General features: G+C 36.9%; 4 protein-coding genes and 1 non-coding gene across 5 annotated transcripts; 2 read left to right on the top strand and 3 right to left on the bottom strand.

The window, feature by feature from the left end:
* Nucleotides 1–1280: 1280 nt before the first annotated feature.
* LOC125205397 (pre-mRNA-processing factor 17) lies at nt 1281–5355 on the top strand. Its single transcript, XM_048104293.1, has 2 exons — nt 1281–3190; nt 5097–5355. Exons 1-2 carry the CDS (start codon nt 1443–1445, stop codon nt 5101–5103), a joined length of 1755 nt encoding a protein of 584 aa, XP_047960250.1. The 5' UTR covers nt 1281–1442; the 3' UTR covers nt 5104–5355.
* A 550-nt stretch (nt 5356–5905) lies between these two features.
* Nucleotides 5906–5977, bottom strand: TRNAG-UCC. Its single transcript has one exon. It is a non-coding gene; the product is annotated as a tRNA-Gly (tRNA).
* A 1938-nt stretch (nt 5978–7915) lies between these two features.
* Nucleotides 7916–10193, bottom strand: LOC125207856 (ARM REPEAT PROTEIN INTERACTING WITH ABF2). The gene has a single exon (XM_048107358.1). The coding sequence runs from the start codon at nt 10061–10063 to the stop codon at nt 8159–8161; it is 1905 nt and encodes a 634-aa protein (XP_047963315.1). The 5' UTR covers nt 10064–10193; the 3' UTR covers nt 7916–8158.
* A 4351-nt stretch (nt 10194–14544) lies between these two features.
* On the top strand, nt 14545–19182 carry LOC125205692 (protein DETOXIFICATION 29). The gene is made up of 8 exons (XM_048104761.1): nt 14545–14912; nt 14974–15515; nt 16832–16918; nt 18179–18235; nt 18344–18582; nt 18655–18773; nt 18851–18937; nt 19022–19182. Exons 1-8 carry the CDS (start codon nt 14607–14609, stop codon nt 19085–19087), a joined length of 1503 nt encoding a protein of 500 aa, XP_047960718.1. The 5' UTR covers nt 14545–14606; the 3' UTR covers nt 19088–19182.
* A 68-nt stretch (nt 19183–19250) lies between these two features.
* LOC125205693 (60S ribosomal protein L27a-2-like) lies at nt 19251–19890 on the bottom strand. The gene has a single exon (XM_048104762.1). The coding sequence runs from the start codon at nt 19827–19829 to the stop codon at nt 19389–19391; it is 441 nt and encodes a 146-aa protein (XP_047960719.1). The 5' UTR covers nt 19830–19890; the 3' UTR covers nt 19251–19388.
* Nucleotides 19891–21399: the final 1509 nt, after the last annotated feature.

Genomic DNA, 21399 nt, shown 5'->3' with positions numbered 1-21399 from the left:
AATTCAAGAAATTAAGGCTATGAATTTGTACACAAATTGAAACGATTTTAGGTGTTATTCTCACTGCGATTAATTTTTCTCATACTTGTCTTTTTTATTTTCTTCTTAGATTTCATTCACAAGTTTCCCAGCTTTTGAGGCTTGGTTATTCGATTACCCGATAATCGAACCGAAACCGATAATGGACTTTTAAAAATAAAATAAAACACAACAAGCATAATAGTCTTAATATATTGACTTTCATGCCTGTTCTTACTCAAATTTGAAAATTCATTTTTTTTTCATTCACAAATAGAATACATGCCATAAAAAATTGTCTCATTTTTTAAAATAAAAAGTTTAATCTCATAGTACTTTACCCACTTTTTCTACATATCTCTCTTACTTTATCTATTTTTTCTTTTTTTCCCTTCTTATTTTACCAATTTTTTTGTTAAAACCATGCCGTCCACAAATGAGACTATTTTTTATGGACAGATATAGTATAATAAATAAAAAATTGAGGAAGGTGTTATATCGTTGATTTTGCCATTTAAGTTCGATGAATGAGATAATAGATAGGCAAAAGTTGACATGGTCAAATGGCTGATGACAAAAATGTATCATGTTGAGATTGGATGAAATATTTGATTGAAGAAATCTGTTTATGCAAACTCAAACTTTTTTACCAACATGAATCGATTTATCGTAAATTATGTATATTAGAGTTGTATTATTCCATTTCACGGTAATTTAGACGGTGACCCAAATGTCACGCTGGCAGTAACTCATATGTGATACATACGCCACCAAAAATGATGTTAAACTAAGTCCTTTAAAAATAATAATTATTTCATTTTTTATTTATTCTCTAAAAATATGAATTTTCAATTTAAAGAAATTTCTTTATCTCTAATTAGGTGAGACCCAGTTTTTACTAATACATTTTCTTTCTATTTTCCTCTTATTTTATAATTTTATATTAAAAGTTATGCCGTTTCACGAGTTTATATTTTTATTGGATGGAGGTAGTATCGTATTTAGAATAAAATATTTTGTATAATTATGTTAACTTGAATTTATTTTTTCAATTGTAAATTGTTTGTGTACATTAACATACCCCAAAAATAAAACTAATCGCGGATTACATAAGCTTCATTTAAAAAAATTCATTTTATTACTTCTCTTTTGACGAAGGTGTATTTACTTCACCGGGCCCGGGGCGATCTGGCCGGCCCGGCCCACTTGACATTCCTATTTAAACCCTAGAAATTGTAAAACAAGCCGCATCAACTATTTTGCCCAGTTTCTTATTGATTGCATCTCTCGACTTCCCCCAATTTTATTCACTAATCTAGCCGCATCGATTTTCATCGGAAGAACTTCTCTCTTCCCAGTTTGTTCCACAAAGCCCTATTTCTATATCTTCCCTCACTATTTCTTTTCTCTCCAATTTAATTTTAATGGATCTACTGCAATCATACAAAGATACCGACATGGAAGACGACACTTTATCGCCGGCATCTGAACCCGACCCATCTCCCGATTCATCCCCGGTGCGTGCTATTCCGGCCAAATCCGCCGCCCCTAAAGTTGACGATGCAATGCTCTCACTTACCGAAGCCGGGAAGGCCCAGTTTCAGGCGCAGAAGCCAATCGACCCGACCCAGCACCTCGTCTCCTTCAACCCCACCTACGACCAGCTGTGGGCTCCAATCGTCGGCCCCTCTCATCCGTACGCCAAGGATGGCCTAGCGCAGGGCCTCCGCAATCACAAGCTAGGGTTTGTGGAGAATGCGAATATCGAGCCTTTTGTGTTTGACGAGCAGTACAATACTTTCTACAAGTTCGGGTACGCGGCAGATCCATCGGAGAACAATTACGTTGGTGATGTGGAAGGGTTTAAGACCAACGATGGGATTTCTGTGTATAATATTCCGCAGCACGAGCAGAAGAAGAGGAAATTGGAGAAGAAGAAGGAGATGCTGAAAGAGAATGAGGAAAGCGGTGAGGTGGATTCGACGGAGCTGGAGAATCCTTCTACGGATACCTGGTTGATGAGGAACAGGAAGAGTCCGTGGGCGGGGAAAAGGGATTGGGTGCAGGGTGAGTTGACGGAGGAGCAGAAGAAGTATGCTGAAGAGCACGCCAAGAAGAAGGGAGAGAAGGAGGGAGGTGAGAGGGAGAAAGGAGAAGCACATGTCGACAAGTCTACTTTCCATGGGAAAGAGGACAAAGATTATCAAGGGCGGTCGTGGATTGCGCCTCCTAAGGATGCCAAAGCGAGTAACAATCATTGTTATATACCCAAGAGATTAGTGCATACTTGGAGTGGGCATACCAAGGGGGTTTCAGCTATTAGGTTCTTCCCCAATCATGGTCACTTGATATTGTCTGCTGGGATGGACACAAAGGTCAAAATTTGGGACGTTTTCAATTCCGGGAAATGTATGAGAACCTACATGGGCCATGGCAAGGCTGTGCGAGATATATGGTTTAATAATGATGGGTCCAAGTTTTTGAGTGCTGGTTATGATAAGAACATCAAGTATTGGGATACTGAGACGGGGCAAGTGATATCGACCTTTTCAACTGGTAAAATTCCATATGTAGTGAGGCTTAACCCGGATGAGGATAAGCAGAATGTTTTGCTTGCTGGAATGAGTGATAAGAAGATTGTTCAGTGGGATATAAACAGCGGGCAGATCACACAGGAATATGATCAGCATCTAGGGGCAGTGAATACAATTACTTTTGTGGATAACAATAGGAGGTTCGTTACTTCAAGTGATGATAAGTCACTGCGTGTATGGGAGTTTGGGATCCCTGTGGTGATCAAGTATATCAGCGAACCCCATATGCATTCAATGCCCTCGATTTCTTTGCATCCGAATTCCAATTGGCTGGCCTGCCAGAGCTTGGATAATCAGATACTTATATACAGTACAAGGGAGAGATTCCAACTCAATAAGAAGAAGAGATTTGCTGGGCATATTGTGGCTGGGTATGCTTGTCAGGTTAACTTCTCACCTGATGGACGGTTTGTCATGTCTGGAGACGGTGAGGGTAGATGCTGGTTTTGGGATTGGAAAAGTTGCAAAGTATTTAGAACTCTCAAGTGCCACGATGGAGTTTGTATTGGTGCTGCATGGCATCCGCTGGAACAAAGTAAAGTTGCTACCTGTGGCTGGGATGGATTGATCAAATACTGGTATGAATACTCATTTCTGGTTCAACATGTTATTTGTGTCTTTAATAAAGAAATATGCACGTTTTAAGGTTTAAATCAGAGCTTAGTACAAAAGTCTATTAGCTTTCTAGCAACTATTGCAACCATCGATGTCTTGCGTATCACTTAATTACAGTTTAGTACCGAGAGTCGAATCATCTTATTTGTTTGCTACCTTGTACTATAAGAGTAGTGATCCCTTTGAGTGGCAGAGTGACTTGAGGTTCAATTATTTCTTAACAATTCTGCCTACCCATTTGCGTATTATCTTGCTCCCAAGATTAATATTAAACTGACAATACTATACTTCTTTAATGCACAATCAATTATTAGTTATGTTAACTGTTAAGCCACCGCTATAACCAATGTGGGAACAATAAACTTACTATTCTACTACTAAATTGACATCATTTCTCTAGTTTCTGAACGTGATTTGAAATTTGATCTCAATCTGATTGAGGATCTATATTGGAGAAATCTTCTTGTCTTATTGTTGTGGTTCGATCTATCCACTTACCTTAGAGGGTGTTTGGCGTATAAGTTTTAAGGTCTTGAGAGCTTGTAAGTACCGAATACTTTGGATAGTTGAGCTTATAAACTGGAGAGAGGAACTCATAATTAGAGAGAGAAAATCAAAGATATAGGAAATTGGAAGGGTATATGTTGGTGAGAAATTATAGTTGGGTTATTTTGTAAATTGAATGTTGCTTACAAGATTATGAAAAAATATGATGGAATTGTTGAACTTAATTTTACTGTTTATAATTTGTTTTAAGGAGCTTTTAAGCTTAGCCTAACACCGGCTTAGTCTTACCAAATACCTCTAGTTTACTGAGTGCATTATTCAAAGTTTGTTATACTCTGTATGTTATAATTGGTGAAGGATGATAGTGCTTCATTTAAGAAGCAAATGTTAAGATATGCATGGCATCGTTGGAAATACACATCCGGACTCTGCAAGCTAATTTCATGCAATGAACCAGACTACATTGTGATCTTAAGCAAAATTGTCATTGATGGCCCCCAATTGTTGATATGTGAGAGTTTGTTGGCTGAGAAACCTAGTCATTTGTTATCTGGAAGCTTGAGAGTGATTACGAACACATATACCTATTTTTTTAGCACATTTTATCAGTGGTGGATCTACAAATTAACAAGGAGGTTAGCAACGGATTATGCCGAATAGTGCCAGATTGTGATTACAATTATTAGTGGTTGTATTGGCTCTGAGTATAGGCCTTCACTCAATCTGCCTTATGCACTGAATGCAACAGGGGTACATGCTATTACACCAGAAGTCTGTTTTTAGATTTAAATTCTCTTAAATTTAGTTTCTCCAACCTTGGCATCTTGGATATGACCCTTTACTTGTTTCTATGAGCTATTTGCATATGTGATGGCTTACTTGTCTACCTCTGTTGGAGCTTTATAGATTATTCTTCCGTCATATATTTTCTTGTCACTGCAATCGTGCAATGTGCTTTGTGGTTTTCTAATATCATCACAGACCGTCCCCGTTACAGGTCCAGCTTTCTCCCTTGCCTGATATGAATATATTTGTAAATGGTTACTTTGATGCACACCTTCCAAGTTACATTCTTCTTCTATTATGTGTAAAAATCGAGTTGATGATTTGCCAGCTATAGTTTTAACCTGTAAACAACTATAAATTCCATTTCTGGAATTGCTGGTATACTAGATTAGGTCTCTTCATTGGGAACACAGTAGTGTGATTCATTTGATAAACACATCTTCCCCTGGCACAGTTGCTGGGACGTGTAAACTCGTTTATCAATCCACCTTTTTTTTCCTAATAACTTAGAATAGTAAGCCAACATGCTTTCTTCAAATGGCCGACTAATTCTTACTTGGTGGTTATTATTTTCAGGGATTAAATTGCAGGTGAGAGATTGGTTTGGTCATTTGATATCCCCGGAAGCAGATGATGGGAGGGGGAGGGCTACAAAGACAAGTTCCATCTGAGGTTAAGAAGAAGCCACAAGCAATGTGTTGTACAAGAGTCACACACTCATGTAATTTTATTTGTGCCTCTTCCAAGCTGTCCAGAACAGTGAGATGTATTATCTTGTTTTCGTCATGCATACGACCGCCACTATTTCATGAGGTCAAATTCTATTTGCGATAAACCAACCGAAGCTATATTTTGAAGTAATTAAACAATAGCTCTCGCATTGAATATTCAACTCAAATAAAATTATTTACATCTACCAGATTTCAGGATATGCGCTTCTAAACTTCCAAGTAATCTTAATTTTAATGCAGTTGTAAATGCTTAACGAATTATTCTCTCGGTCTCACTTGTCACAAGTGAATGACACAGAATATTGCCAAACATTACTTTACTGAAGTCAAGTCAAACAGCTGGGAAATAATTTCTGTTTTCTTATTAAAAATGGTTATAAAACTCAAAATAAAAATTAAACTAAAACTAAAACAACAATGCGTAGATTTCAGGATATGCGCTTCTAAACTTCCAAGTAATCTTAATTTTAATGCAGTTGTAAATGCTTAACGAATTATTCTCTCGGTCTCACTTGTCACAAGTGAACGACACAGAATATTGCCAAACATTACTTTACTGAAGTCAAGTCAAACAGCTGGGAAATAATTTCTGTTTTCTTATTAAAAATGGTTATAAAACTCAAAATAAAAATTAAACTAAAACTAAAACAACAATGCGTTTGCCGGGAGTCGAACCCGGGTCTATTGCTTGGAAGGCAATTATCCTAACCGTTGGACTACAAACGCTTGTTGACTTATGGCAGCTTTTTTTGAAAATTATATTTTTTAAGTGTTTCTCCCTTTTTAACTGCTAACTTTTTTCTCATAATTTTGATAAATCCTAAGTTCATATGATACCTGAAGAATGATTGCCATGTTATAGTTTACAACCTGCATTCTATTAGCGGCCTATGATTTGCTTGCTCGGTGTTCTTTCTAATCATTTTTTTGCAGCATAAATTGATAACGATTTAAAAAAAAATGAGCCTACATGCTGAACTCAAGGCACTCGGAACCACGAAGTGAAAAACATATCCCGACTGTTAAGTCAATCATCATTGTATTGCTATGTGCTGCATATGTACTACTTTCATGCGCACTTTTGAGATATACAGATACTGTTCACTTTAGAGGACGGACTAGTGATAAAAACCATTGTGACTCCTTGTCTTAATATGTGTTCTAGTCAAGTGAGGTGTGCTATGAATTGTCAGTTTTGCTACACCATGAAGTAAGATTTTTATTCTATATTTAGATTTCTCTTCAACTACTGTATATGTTTAATTACTTGAGTATATGAAGACGAACTTGGGACTGAAATCTTTTGAGTTTCAAAAGGATGTGCTCAGACTAAAACACTTGTTGCAAATTTTAACAGAAGAATGCTATTCTGAATATATATTTTGTGATCCAAGTAATGATTGTTCCTGTTGATTTCTTTGGTAGAATGGGGATTCATAAGAAACACTCCTATATCTGCTGCTGAGATAGTGGAGCAGTCTGTGTTTGCAAGGCGACTGCTTGGTAACATAGAAAATGTTGTATTCATATCTCATTTAAATTGATTATGACGCTTCTTAACTACTGTTACCAAAACTTCTTCCTTTGACCTAGTGGCCTTGTTCCACAATATAAGCGTTTCCTTAAAGAATCTGACTAAAGAGGCAGTTGAGTGGCTAAACAAGGCTTTCACTTGGCTCAATACCATCTAGTGGTTTGTTTTCATCAAGGTCAAGGGGTAGAACAAAGTGTACAAGAGGCGGTATGATGTTTTCCTTCACCTTTTCTTCAGCTTCTGTGTCTGCATGAACTGTTTTGACTTTAAAATTAGGGGTTGGCTCTGGCCAAAGCGTGCAGTGCCATGCTATTGATCACTAAAAGTTAAAATCAAAGATAATTGGAAACAAAATCCTGCAATAGAAGGCCAAATCTGGATGCTTTTGTATTTGTTGACGAGAAGCAGACCTGGACCACTTATACCTTCTCAGTTCTACAACTGCAACTGTACAGAGATGGAGTATACTATAACAGACCATGATTTGTATTATGGTCCTGTTTAGTTTTTCAGTTTATCAGTGTTCTATATATTGCTCATCCCCGTTTGAAGTAAAAAAACCAATTTATACACTCTTTTTGTAGAGAAGCTGAGCACCCTGTGGCATAATTATCTGTTAATGAGTTAGAGACTTATCTACTGTATCTTGATAATTTTAGATAAACTATATTGTTTTTGTTACTAAACTTGGCCTAAAAAATGAAGTGGTTAAGATAATAGAGCTCATAGTTGCTCTTGTTGATTGATGAATTCTTCTATTGCTCACTAATGGTAAATTCCTACTTTTGATAGGCTTGCTGATACAAGAGCTGCAGAGGGGGATATGTGCATGCTATGTATAATACAGTCCTATTCTACTCACTTGGTGAAGGATTGGAGATATCTGATTTGTTGGCTAGAAAATGGTTGACGACGGCCATAGCAAAGCTCAATAAGAGCCATGCTTCTTGCTGACAAATGGCACTCTTTAGCTTAGTTTTGCATTTTAGCTTCATCTTGTCTCTTAAAGTAAACTGATATATAGCTCGATGTAATTATAGTATGAAAGCGTTAAAGGATGTTGTAACTTAACATTGTACTTTATAATCAATGATCAATTGAAGAATCTGAGTTTTCTAGTTAAGCTTTAATCGCACAAAAACCATAGCCAATTCATTTTCATAAAAGGAATGATTCCCTGTACAAAAAATCTGATAAATTTTCACACATCATCCCAAAACAATTGACTCTATAATGTCAACAGCAGCTAAAATTGACAATAACCAACAAAGATATAGTAGAAGCTAACAGGACATGCCTCTGTAGTTTTATACTTCACCTCCTGTGAAGACGAGTGGCGTTGTAACAAACAAGCAAGCTATCCGTATGGCAACCTATGGCGCTAGGAATGGCCTCTGAGCAAGCATACCAGAGTGAGATTGATGGAAGACACTAAGATGGTAGAGTGCCTGAGTTATGAGTTCTTTCAGTTCTGGGTGCTGAGCAACAAAAGCACGGTCCACCCCCTCAAATGCGTTCACCACTCCTGCTCGTTCCAAATCATCGCTCTTCCCTGCGTGGATAGCAAGGTAGCACACCAGGATCAGTCCGTGAAGCTGAGCCCTCTCATTTCCCTTTAACAATCTCATCAGAGGAGGAACACCCCTAAACTCAATAACAGTCTTCGAATGCTCCACACACAGAAAATTATCAGGACAGGTAAATTTCCCAAGTGCAATAGCAGCTTCTATTGCCACATCCTGATTTCTGTGACCAAGCTGCTCCACTAAGGGGCCAACGATCCTGGTCTCTCGTGCAGGGAATGCTCTTGCCAAGCACCCTATGGCCGTTATAGCTGCTATCCGCAGCTGGGAGTCATCTGAATCTTTGATCACTCTAAGGAGCTGATCCACCACGGCCTTAGAAGCCGGGGAATTTGTCTTGAAAGTTGCCCTTCTGAGGTCGGCATTGGATTCAGCTGCGTTTGTTATCTCCATTATGGTCATCAAGCAGTTCAACTGCAACTCCCCTTCCTCGGTTTCAACGAGCTTAGCTAAACAAAGCAACCCCTTGGTCTCTGTGATTCTCTTGCTATTCGGCACATTCCCTTTAGCCAACATCCACAATGCTTCAGCACAACTGACTTTGAGCTTGTGCTTCACCTCTGGCTTCTCGTTCTCTCTGTCCTTCCTGTTACCTCCCTTGCCACTTCCCTCTGAGTAATGCATAGACTTAGAAGTGCCTAATCCCGGCTTGTATAAACTCTTGCTCTCCATCTCCTTGTTGATCTGAACAATGGAATGGATGCTTTGCAACCCGGATTTGAGCTTCGAATCCTCCATCAGCAAATCATGTGACATCAATGTGACAAGAGGCCTAATCGCATTCTCCCTTGCGAAATCCTCTTGAGCCAAGGGGCAGTGCTCCGCCATTCTAGCAACCACATTAGCAACCTTAATCTGAACCTTCATGGGCGAATCACTTAAAACTTGCACAATAGTTGGAACACCAGATTCATCGATGATTGCTCGAACCCTTGATACATCAGTAGCTAAATTATAGAGAGCAGAAGCAGCAGCAGCTTGCCCCTCCGCCGAAGTACTATCCTTTAACAGCTTCAACAAAGGCGGAATACCGCCTTCTTCAACTATAATCTGCTTGTTCCTGTCATTATCTTTGGCTAACGAAGCTAATTCATTGGCAGCTTCGATTTTATCCGGCAATTGACCCATATACAAGGAAGAAACAAAAGACCAAACCCAAGAAATCATAGGATCGTTGCTAGCAATTGGGGGTAAAGTGAGGACGATACCTCCGCCGCCGGCCTCGTAGACGCTGAGGACCCATTTCATGTCAGCAACGGAGGAGTCGAGGAGGTTGTGGAGCTTCCTGAATTCGGCGGAGGAGACGATGGTGACGACGCGGCGGAGAGGGTTTCGGCGGCGGCATTTTTTGACGAGGGTGAGGGATTTCTCGAGATTTTTGGTGACCTCGGTGGCGATGCGGCGGACGGGGCGGACGTAGAAGGTGGCGCCGGGGGCGGTGGAGGTGGCGAGGCGGACGGCGGTGCGGAGCATCTGGCAGAGGCGGTCGACCTGCTTGCCGACCTCGGAGCACTCGAATTTGAAGATTTCGGCTTCCTTGACGGCGCCGCTGATTTGATCGGATAAGAGGATCGGGTAGGATAAAACCTCCTCGATTCGCTTCTCTTGCTGCTCGATTGCGGTCTGCTTTTGGGGCTGGAGCTTCTGGGAGATGGCTGACAGCGTGGTCGCCGCCGATGTGGGTTTCGCCGCCATTATCAGTCAATCGAGGTTGAAGGGGATTTTAGGGAAGTTTTGTGCGGTTTCGCCAACTCATTGACTGTGTCCAAACTCAACACTCTCTCTCTTTCTTTTGATTGGTCTCAGAGTTCGGAATGAGAAGGTTTGGGGAAATGGAATTAAAAAGTTTTTTTTTTCTTTTTTGTGCATCGCATGTTTGTGCCATAGACAGTTGTACCTCCTGAATTTGGTTTCCTTTTTTTACATCTGGGAATATATTATTTTATTGTTATTGTATACTCATTTCTGTAGGTGAAATTCATTTTCTTCATAGAGAATCTGCGTAAATCCGTAATCCTGGTCGGATTATATCTGTCGAATCCGTACGCGTATTATATTGGTTAAGAAATCTTTAATCATACTCCGTATTATTTAGTAGGAGTATTAAAAGGGTTTAGCTTAGGATATCATACACAGTATATATATTTGTTTGATTAGAATTTCAGAAATTTATAATTACATACAAAAGTAAAATGGAGAAAATAAAATAAATAAAGAACTTAAACTTCTCCAACTAAATAAATGGAGTAAAATGGAGAAAATACAATAAAATCCTTTTAGACTTGGAATGAATTCTCTCAAATGATTTCACATCCTTTTATAGAGCTATATATATAAAAAATATATTCTAATTCTACAAGTATCTTCTTGATTTGTTTTTCCATAATCGTTAATTGATCTCCTCCATTATTCTTGCTATAACTTCATCTCTTGATTATCTTGTTCTCAAATTAATATGTTACGCTTCAATACTTCTAACTATCCGAGAAGTGCTTATGCTACCCACTTTCTATTAGTATCTTCCGATAATTATTGACTGTAATCATTTACTATAACTGTTGTTGCCACTCTCGGGCACAATATGTACCATTTTATATATTCAATGACCGGGTTAAGTGATTGAAGGTTCGCCTAACCCTCCACAGGAAGACATTTTATGAAAAAAAGTACTAGTATTACTATTATTTACGATAACATCATCCTTTTGCTTATATATTATTTTAATTTTAATATCTTAATAATAATTATTAGTATTATTTTACAAATGACATGAAAAATAAAATAATTTTTTTTTATATTTTTATTCTATAATTTAACGAAGTTGATTACAATATATAGTAGTACAAAACTAAAAGAATATGCTAAGGTTAACATATACTCCTGTTCACACGAGGTGAATGACATATAAAATATTGCTTGTCTGATGTAATAAGCAAGATTTGGATTGAATTTTATTAATCTAACTATCTATGCATTAAATCAAAGATTATGCCTAGGGTTAGATGGTGCAAAGAAAAGGAGTTTAGGATAAACTCTTGGTATCAATCAGGCAGAAAATGCTGGATTTATTAAAATGTTTTGAGGTTATATGGGCTGGGCTAGGCTAGGCCTTAGGTTTTTAAACGTCGTGATCGTTCAGGCCCATTTCCGATTAGTTATTTGTGAATGAAAGAACAAACCCAAGAAATCATATAAACTGTGCAAGATCTATTGCACTAAGATTATCAACCCACATAACAGTGCACTTTTCATTCTTGGTCTTTTAACTCAACGAGGAGGGAATGCATGCAAGTAAACTCTAAACTCTAGAGCAACATGCGCCACAACTCCAATACTCAGACTTCAATGCTCTCATGGACGGAGCCAGAAATTTATACTGAGAAGCTGTGAGAAGCCTGAAATTGTAGGTGGACACAATTTAAGAGTTTCATGAGGGGGAATTAGTGAAAAATTAAAATAAATTAGTTTTATAGCAAATAATTTTTATATATGTGTGAGGAAATTGGACTATTGGAGGAGGGGCATTTGGCCAGTCTAGTTATATGCAAGCTCCGTCCATGAATGCTCGATCTCATACTGACTATATATCTGTTTTTTAGTAAGTGTAGTATCTACTAGTTGATCACCTTCCGTCAAGGCCAGAGGCTTGAGTTGTGCTCGATGGCTCTGCGTGGTCATTCATGCAAACATCTTTTTATAGTTTTCTTGTTCATGGAACTCTTGTAATCTTGTTAATTTATTGTTAATAAAAAGTTTGGTTTTTCCCATAAATTTTACCCTCTGCTCTTATTTCCCAAGTCTGATTTTCCGTCTAAGTAGTGTAATGACGTGTGGTGTGTATTTAAGTTGACATGGAAGATGATGTGGATGTTGAGTGTGTGATAACATGACAAAACGCGAACTTCAGCCCTAAGATCAAAACGTGAACTTCGAACATCCTATCTTCAGCACATGAGAATGAAAGCCTAATTTTAATTTAATTCAAAATGATGCTCGTTTTATGTTTTGCCGACGATTTGCCAAGTCACACTTCCGGCGTGCCGCGTAGGATAAGTTTGTGCCGGAAATCTATCGGGTCGGGTCGAATAGAAAATTTACACAGTCCGATAAAGTTTATGACTTTTCATATAACATTTAAAGTTCAAGAGAAAAATCAAACCTTTTTAAAGAGTGAAGGCCAAAACCGGTCCTGAACATATGATCATTTTATGATTTTGGTCCTAAACTTTATCTTTTGGATTTTTTGGTCCTGCACATTTCAAATTGTGATTTTTTGGTCCTGCACATTTCAAATCGGATCACAATTGGTCATCCTTCAATAGTTCCGTTAATTTTATAACAATCAACGAGTTTAACCCAATTTTGACCAAATTAGACTTTTAGTTCTGATTTTTAAGTCATTAATTAATTCCCTAATTAATGAATAGTATATTAAATTTCAAATCTACCTTTTTTTAAAGGTATTCAAGTACTCTTACAGTCTTCTTACCACGTTTGCGATTCAATCTTAACTCCTCCCTCTCTCTATAAAATACCCACCACCATCATCACTCCTTGCTTTGCATTCAATAACTTGCTGCACAGAGAGAGAGAGAAAGAACTTCATCTATAATGGAGATAGCAGCAGAGAAAATCCCTCCACCTCTCCGCCAGCAGCAGCAGAGAAATCCTTTCATCTATAACTTTCTCAATTTTCAGAATTGATTTTAGGTTCTTCGCGTACACGAATCTAATCGTCTTCGCATTGACGATCCTGTCGATGTTCTTCGCCTACGTTGGCAAAAAGGGCGGTGTGGGGAAGATGAAATAAGAACCCTAATTCTATTAAATATTTCTGATTTTAAATGAATATTTACTAAAATAATTAGAGAATTAGCTAGTGACTTAAAAATCAGAATTAAAGTTTAATTTGGTTAAAATTGGATTAAACCCATTGACTTAATGGAATTATTAACGGATGATCAATTGTAATCTGATTTGAAATGTATAGGATCAAAAAATCCAAAAAATAAAATTTAGTATAATGATAGGCCTTTACTCTTTTTTAAAAGTCGAGGACTCTATAGACAATTTGTTCTTTTTATTATTGCAAGATCTAATTGAATAAGATATCTCATCTGTTTTATTTGTTTTCATTTATTGATCATGTCAGCTGCTACCCAATCGCGCATTAAATGTATAGTGAAATTCCCAAGACAGTAATTGGTTGCTTACTGACTCTTGTTTTATTTAGCTGCAGAAATTCCAAGTTACAGAATAGTACAAAGTAGATTACGTGAAACCTCTTGTCATATAGTAGTATTAACTTATACTACAAGTAACCAAATAATCTAAAATGAAAACATATTAGCAAGTGTTCAAATAAAAAAAAACATAATACAACTAATTAACAAGTAAATTGCACTCGCGTATAACTTACTTTAATTTACCTGGGTTGGCTGTTCTACTAATTTTCTTGGTCTGTGACTATGTGAAGTTGCAATTATATCATTGCAATAACTTGTATATATAAATCAGATATATATACCCATCATTTACATGGATGAATAATTTTGCTATTTTAGATTTTGAGGCTTTTGTAAAAGTCTAATTAATTAGTACGCACATAACATTGCTAATGCATTCGTGGTGCAAATTATTGCAACCCATTATGGTATTGCATGTGGCTGATTTATATGTGCAGCTTTTCAATCGGAAAGATGAATTATGTGATGAAATTATTATAGTAGAAAATATACTACTCCACTAGTATAGAATATAATCAAGTTTGATATGTGTATTTTGTTTTAAGTACTAGTAGTCTAGTAGTACTAATATTTATAGAATGGTGTCAATTTTTTTTTTATAAACACATTAATATTCAAGTGAAAAATGACATTAATGTTATACGGTGTAATGATGCCTTCAGTTTGATGTTGCTGTTACTAATCTGTCACTTAAAGATATTTTGCCCATTACTAGATCATCTAAAATACGAGCTGATCAATACTGATAATACAGTAATTTATTCTGTGCACTTTGAAACACACCTCATGATATGAGATTAGAAAATCTAATAATAAAGAGGTCCCATAGTTTTTTCTTTTGTTGGTAAAAGCAAGGCCCCATAATAGTTTTTTCTTTTGTTGGTAAAAGCAAAGGCCCCATAAAAAATTGATAATGCAACTCATAATAAAAGAAGGCGCTGTGTTTCACTTAAATACAGAACGTAGTTCACTCATATAACTGAGGCAAAAAAATGGAACACACAGCCAAACAGCCCCTTCTGGAACACCAACAACCCGGGCCTCCCGTCCTCGATCACTCTTCCGTCGTTGAAGGCGCGGACATTTCTCCTATCACAAGCCCCGCTCAATTCTGCAAGGAGTTCATAGCGGAGTCGAAAAGGCTGTGGTATTTAGCTGGCCCGGCCATCTTCACCTCCGTCTGCCAGTACTCGCTGGGCGCCATCACCCAAACCTTCGCCGGCCACGTCGGCACGCTCGACCTCGCCGCCTTCTCCGTGGAGAACTCCGTCATCGCCGGATTATCCTTCGGCGTCATGGTAAGTGCGTGATTCATTTGAATTTGGATTTCGATGAAATTGAAGGGTTTTGAGATGATAGATGGGGATGGGGAGCGCGCTGGAGACGCTGTGCGGGCAGGCCTATGGCGCGGGGAAGATCGAGATGCTGGGGGTTTATATGCAGAGATCGCTGGTGATTCTGCTGTCGACGGCGTTCCTCCTCATGTTTCTCTACATCTTCGCGACGCCGTTCCTGCTGGCGATCGGGCAGAAGGAGGAGATATCGGTGGCGGCGGGGAGACTTGCGGTGTGGATGATCCCACAGCTGTACGCCTACGCGATGGTGTTCCCGATGGCCAAGTTTTTGCAGGCGCAGAGCAAGATCATGGCGATGGCGTGGATCGCGGCGGCGGCGCTTGTGCTGCACGTGGCGTTCAGCTGGCTGGTGATGCTGAGGCTCGGGTGGGGGATGGCGGGCGGTGCGCTGCTGCTGAACGCGTCTTGGTGGTTCATTGTGGTGGGGCAGATGGTCTACATAATGAGCGGCACGTGCGGAAGGGCGTGGACGGGTTTCTCATTAGGGGCTTTTCATAACCTGTGGAGCTTCGTCAAATTGTCTGTCGCTTCAGCCATCATGCTCTGGTAACTACTGTAACTCTTTTTTTTTTTTTTTTTTTTTTTTTCCTTTCTGGACTTTGGTCATACAAAAAAACTTTTGAGGATTGGCGCTTTTTCTTGTCGGTTATAATTTCTTGTACTACTAATATAAAATTAGAAGAAAAAATAAAATAATAACGAGAATATAGGTTCTTTAAATTAAACTTCCTAGTAACTAGGAGTACTTAGTAAGTACTCCCTCCGTCCCATAAAAGATGTCATACTTGTGACGACATGTGATTTTAGAAAGTTTTGTTTTGTATGTTAAATGGAGAGAGAAAATATAATTTTTATATTCATGCGAGAGAGAACTTTTTTCAAAAAGAGAAATATGACATCTTTTGTGGGATAAACTAAAAAGAAAAATGTGATATCTTTTGTGGGACGGAGGGAGTAGTACTTATCTCCCATCATATTCTTCTCAATAGTTGGTATATCAATTTATTTACCTTTTTAAAAAAAAAATTAGAACATGATCTATCGTTTTCATCTATAACGTTCTAATATTTTCTTTATTAAAATATATCATACCCATGATCACGTGATGAACGGAGAGGATGTGATACATCAATTGCAGGCCCACTGCCCTGACTTATTCCACAATCGTTCATTTCGTATTTTCTTATAATCGGTTTTCTGAGTAATTACTCGCAAATCTGCACATAATCACTTGAGTGCTTCCCAGTCTCATAAATTATTCATTAACGTACGTATATAATCACAAATCTAATCTTTATTGGTACAATCCAACTACCCTAACTGTACATTAATATACATAGGCCCACTTCTTCATTTTGTCGTTCATCCAACTCATTGGCAGTGTATTTAATGCATATATCAAGAAGAGTATAAAATGGTTTAAAATTTAAATTACAGTTCACTAATTCATAATTCAAGTTTATCTAAACTCTAATTACGTGGCAGTTTTCCGACCGCATTATAGACTTATAGTTGACAGTGATTCTACAACATGTTAAAACATCGGTCAAATATTAGATGTTGAAAGTTGAACTATAAGGCATAAAGATGTCCCTTAATTAATTTTCATTTCTTCTTTGTGATTTAGTTCTTCATTTTGTTGTTTAGTTTAATAATGTCCCCAAAGATAACATTATGTGATAATATAAGGCCCTCCTCTTTTTGATTAACTTAGCTCTTTAGTGTGATATTTTGTTACATACTCTTGAAATTAACCTAGTTACAATTAAAAGTTTAAACGTAAGCTTTATAATTTATTTTTAGTGCATTAACTAAAAATTTGATTTAATGTTACAGTATATTCTAATTTTACTTACTGGCAGCTTGGAAACATGGTATTTCATGGCGTTGGTGCTGTTTGCCGGATACTTGAAGAATGCAGAAATTTCCGTGGATGCCCTCTCCATATGGTAATAATGCCCCTAATTTATTTTTATAAAAAAAAGGCATGATTTTTTTGTCCATGCAAAATAATACGGAGTACTATTACTCTACTCCCACGTTATGTTGAATACAATACATTTTAGACTTTTTATTACTACTCCGTAACATTCAAGATGTTCACATTCTTGAATGACACAGGATCTTAGGTGAGTAGTTGTTGTGTGTGATAAAATAAAGTAGAATAAGTGATTGAATATTTTAATGAAGAAATATGAGAGTTATTTATTTCCAAATATAGAAAGTGGACATTTTAAGTGAGATAAATTAAAAAGAAAAGATAGACAGTGAGACATAGGGAGTAGTAGTATATATTTTCTCTGTCCACAAAAAATGGTCCTTTTTTTTTGCTATATCCACCAAAATGAATCCATGTCGATTTTAAACTTTCGCAATTTATTACCCTTACATATCTACTACATATCTACTATTTATCTACAACTCATACTTACTTGGCTCACTATTTTAACCATTTTTTTTTCTCTTTCACTATTACTACTACTCCATATTTTATTAATTGTATCACCAGAACTATTCTTTGGACGAAAAGAGTATTCGATAATGGTGTTCAAATACAGAAATGACATAATGTAAGATAAAATGGACTGCATAATGACTATTAAATGAGTAAAAATGATTCATGAGATCTTCGTAGTGTCACTTTCTTTGTGCTAATCAATTTATTAATAACCATTCGTTCTCTTTTAATATATGTAAGGACAATATCAGAATAGATAACTAACAAGATATGTAGTGATCTATAAAAACTAGAAGGCATTTGAATAAACAGAGCAACCATTTGGACCACATGATATAGACCTTGAAATTCTTTTCATCGGCATTAAAGTCCTTTTTGTCTTTTTACGAAGTGATTTTTTGACGTTTTCACTAGAAAAGAAATGTGCTGCCAAATTAGCTGTTCCTGGTAGTTGAACTTGATTTTTGATCGAGGCGTCTCTGTTGTTTTACATGGAAAATAGTTCTAATATATATTTAGATTATCACTATAAGCTTGGGAAAAAGGAAATACTCTCCAAACCCACCAAAATACATTGAAGGTGTGTTTTAGTGTCTTTGTACTTGAAGTAGGGGATCCAAATCTTAATATTTAGGACAGAAATGAATTGAGTTTTTGAGTCAATATTCAAATTTGAGAGCGAAGGAGTGATAATTAAATACCACTTAATTATTTACACATGAATTTTATTGTCAAAGCTCATCTTTTGCAGCATGAACATATTGGGGTGGGCAGTCATGGTAGCTTTCGGATTCAATGTAGCAATAAGGTATTCGTTCATCTACAATAATACACATACAAAACAGCACAAGTTCCTTTTTACATTGTAACATTGTAAATATAATTATAATTGTATATTATGATGGTGTACGAGCAGTGTAAGAGTGTCTAATGAACTGGGGGCTGCGCATCCAAGAATGGCCAAGTTTTCTGTTGTAGTGGTGGTGGTTTCAGCCTTCTTCGTTGGCCTCCTGTTTGCCATGATCCTTCTTGTGTTCCAATATCAATATCCTTCACTATTCTCAAACAGTGAAGAAGTCAAACAAATTGTGTACCAGTTAACACCATTGCTTTCATTCTGCATTTTGGCCAACAACGTTCAACCCGCTATTTCAGGTGGTTTTTATTATGAATTAATGATTCAAGATTTTGAAGAATAATGTAAACATGATGGTTTTGAATGTGCAGGTGTGGCTATTGGAGCTGGATGGCAATCGTTGGTTGCATACGTTAATATTGGATGCTACTACATATTCGGGATACCATTGGGTCTAATACTAGGGTTCGCACTTAACAAGGGCGTTGAGGTTAGTCAGAATTTCAATAAGAAACCAATTTTCAAGTTGGTATTTGGTAAATCGAGTAAAGAAGAGTGCATTTTCAGGGAATATGGATGGGAATGGTGACCGGAACAATTGTGCAAACGCTGGCTCTCTTTTTCATTTGTTACCGAACTAATTGGGAGAAAGAGGTATGTATCTGTAACTGTACTATAATTACATCATACACACAAAATGTTTGGAAATTTCATTGCTTGGATTTTTTCTGCATTTAGGCTTCTGCAGCAGCTGAAAGAATCAATACGTGGGGAGGAGCTAAAACTATCGACGTTGAGAGATAAAGATCCCATGAATTGTTCATTTACCATTCAGTATGGTTTCGTTTGGATTGATTCATTCTAATTAATACTCCTAGATCTGTTATGCGATTCTACAATTTCAAATCTATCAATCAAATAGTACTACTGTTAGATACGAAAGTAAATCAGATCAGATCCAGAGCAATAAACTAAAGAAGAACATTACGAAAACCAATTCAAACATCCATTGCAAAAACCCTAAAATTCCAAAACTCGATCATAAACCACTGAATTCCAACATTTCAAAGAGTGAAACAATAAAACAGAAATAGAATCAATAACCTTAAGCAGTGAGAAGCACCGCGCCGCCGGCTTCCTTGATCTTCTTCTCCGCCGTTTTGGAGATGAGCTTGGCCTTGACGACTACAGGGAGATTATCCGGCAACATCCCCTTGCCGAGAACCTTGAAATAGCCGAATTGCGTGACGTCGATCAACGGCACGTTGTCCTTGGAGGCCTTGTCTCTGATTTCCTGAGGGATCAGAGACACGAGCTTGTCGACGTTGACGGTGGGGCAGTGGAACTGGTTGCGCAGTTTGTGGAAATAGCGCATCCCCACTTTCCCGAAATACCCCGGATGGTACTTGTCGAATAGGATGCGGTGGTGGTGCATCCCGCCGGCGTTTCCGCGACCGCCAGGGTGCTTGCGATGCTTCCCGATGCGGCCGTGCCCCGCGCTCACGTGGCCGCGCTTCTTCCTGTTTTTCCTCAAGCCGGTCGTCATCGATTGCTGATTCTGTGCGAGGAGAAGCAGAAGAGGGACTTTGTATTCTATGAATGAGGATGCGGCAGCAGAAATAGAGATTTAAGTGGTTTAGGGTTGGAATTTTGGGCTACTGCCCAAGTTAGGGCTTCTAAATATATGGGCTTTTTAACCTTGGGCCCTAAATTGCTATACGAAAAATATTACATTAATTGGTTGAATTAATGAATAATAATAGTCCTTTTAAATGTTGGAACGTTTATCATTATTTATTGTATTTTTAAACATAGCTTGTTGGAATATGAAAAATCTATATTACTTTTTATGCTATTTCACAATTTTCAATGCTGTAAATTTTCTTTTTGTAAAATATATTTAATATAATTATATATTTTACTTAATTGATCACCTATATATAAGATAATTAGATTCTCTATATAAAATCAGTTGTATCCCGAAACAATTAAGTGCCAAATCCTAATTTCAACAATAGTATTATTAGTAAACCAAAATTTGGTTGTAAACTATTTTATTTTGTTTGAACAACTAATTGTTTGACCAACTCTATTTTAAAAGGTTTAATTATCTCATTGCAAATATACATATTATGCACCACTTATTAATTCATCATAAGTTATAAAATATTATTTTTTGAGACACCATATAATATAATTACAACACAAGTTGGAATATAAATATATAAAATAATAAATTGTGTAAAGATAAAGATAAACATTATGCTTGTTTGAGTTAAGGATGTTTCAATTCTTCCATGTCTAAGAATTATAGTAAAAAATATTAGCATAGAATTCTCGAACCATATACACACAGTACTCTAACTATTGCAATAAAAAAATGAAATGGAAATTACAACGAAAATTATAAAATAAACTGAACTACAAGTCTATTTGAGAAAAACTCTCTTTCCGCAAGACAAAGTACATCACGGTTAGTACTTTCGAATTGACGTATTATCCCCAAAGATGAAACGTCTTCCTCCTAACGTGTATAACTTCTCAAACCCGCTGGCACCGATGAACTTGATGGAGTTCCAAAAATTGAGCAATACTCTAAAATATACAATAAAATGTTGAGAGCTTGAGAGAGAATGGTGAAATGTGTAATTCATCTACAACTTTATGCTTTTTATAGGCACAAAATTAGAATATGAGAAATCATGGAATTAAAACATCATAAATTATAAAAGAGTAAAGGTCAAAATTGGTTCTGAACATATGTCCATTTTATCATTTTGGTTCTAAACTTTATCTTTTGGATTTTTTGTTCCTAAACATATGGAAATTTGATCATTTTGGTCCTCCGTCAACATTTCCATTAATATTTAACGGTCAACCATTTTAATCACAATTTTGACCAACTTAAGCAATTTTTAATTATTTAACCCAATTTTGATCAAATTATAATTTTAATTTTGATTTTTAAGTTACTAATTAATTCTCTCATTACTCCTCTTTCAAAGAGAAAAAATTCCCTAGTCTAGACATACCAAGGTGGAATGGTGATGTGGTGTGTCCCATCTATAATATATTTATAAATGGAAATATACATTACTCCACTTCTAGCTGGAAAT

Source organism: Salvia hispanica, chromosome 2, assembly GCF_023119035.1.
Source record: "Salvia hispanica cultivar TCC Black 2014 chromosome 2, UniMelb_Shisp_WGS_1.0, whole genome shotgun sequence".
In the NCBI taxonomy this organism is placed as follows: domain Eukaryota; kingdom Viridiplantae; phylum Streptophyta; class Magnoliopsida; order Lamiales; family Lamiaceae; genus Salvia; species Salvia hispanica.
Note: the sequence above shows the minus strand (reverse complement) of the source record. Positions and strands in the feature narration are given on the sequence as shown.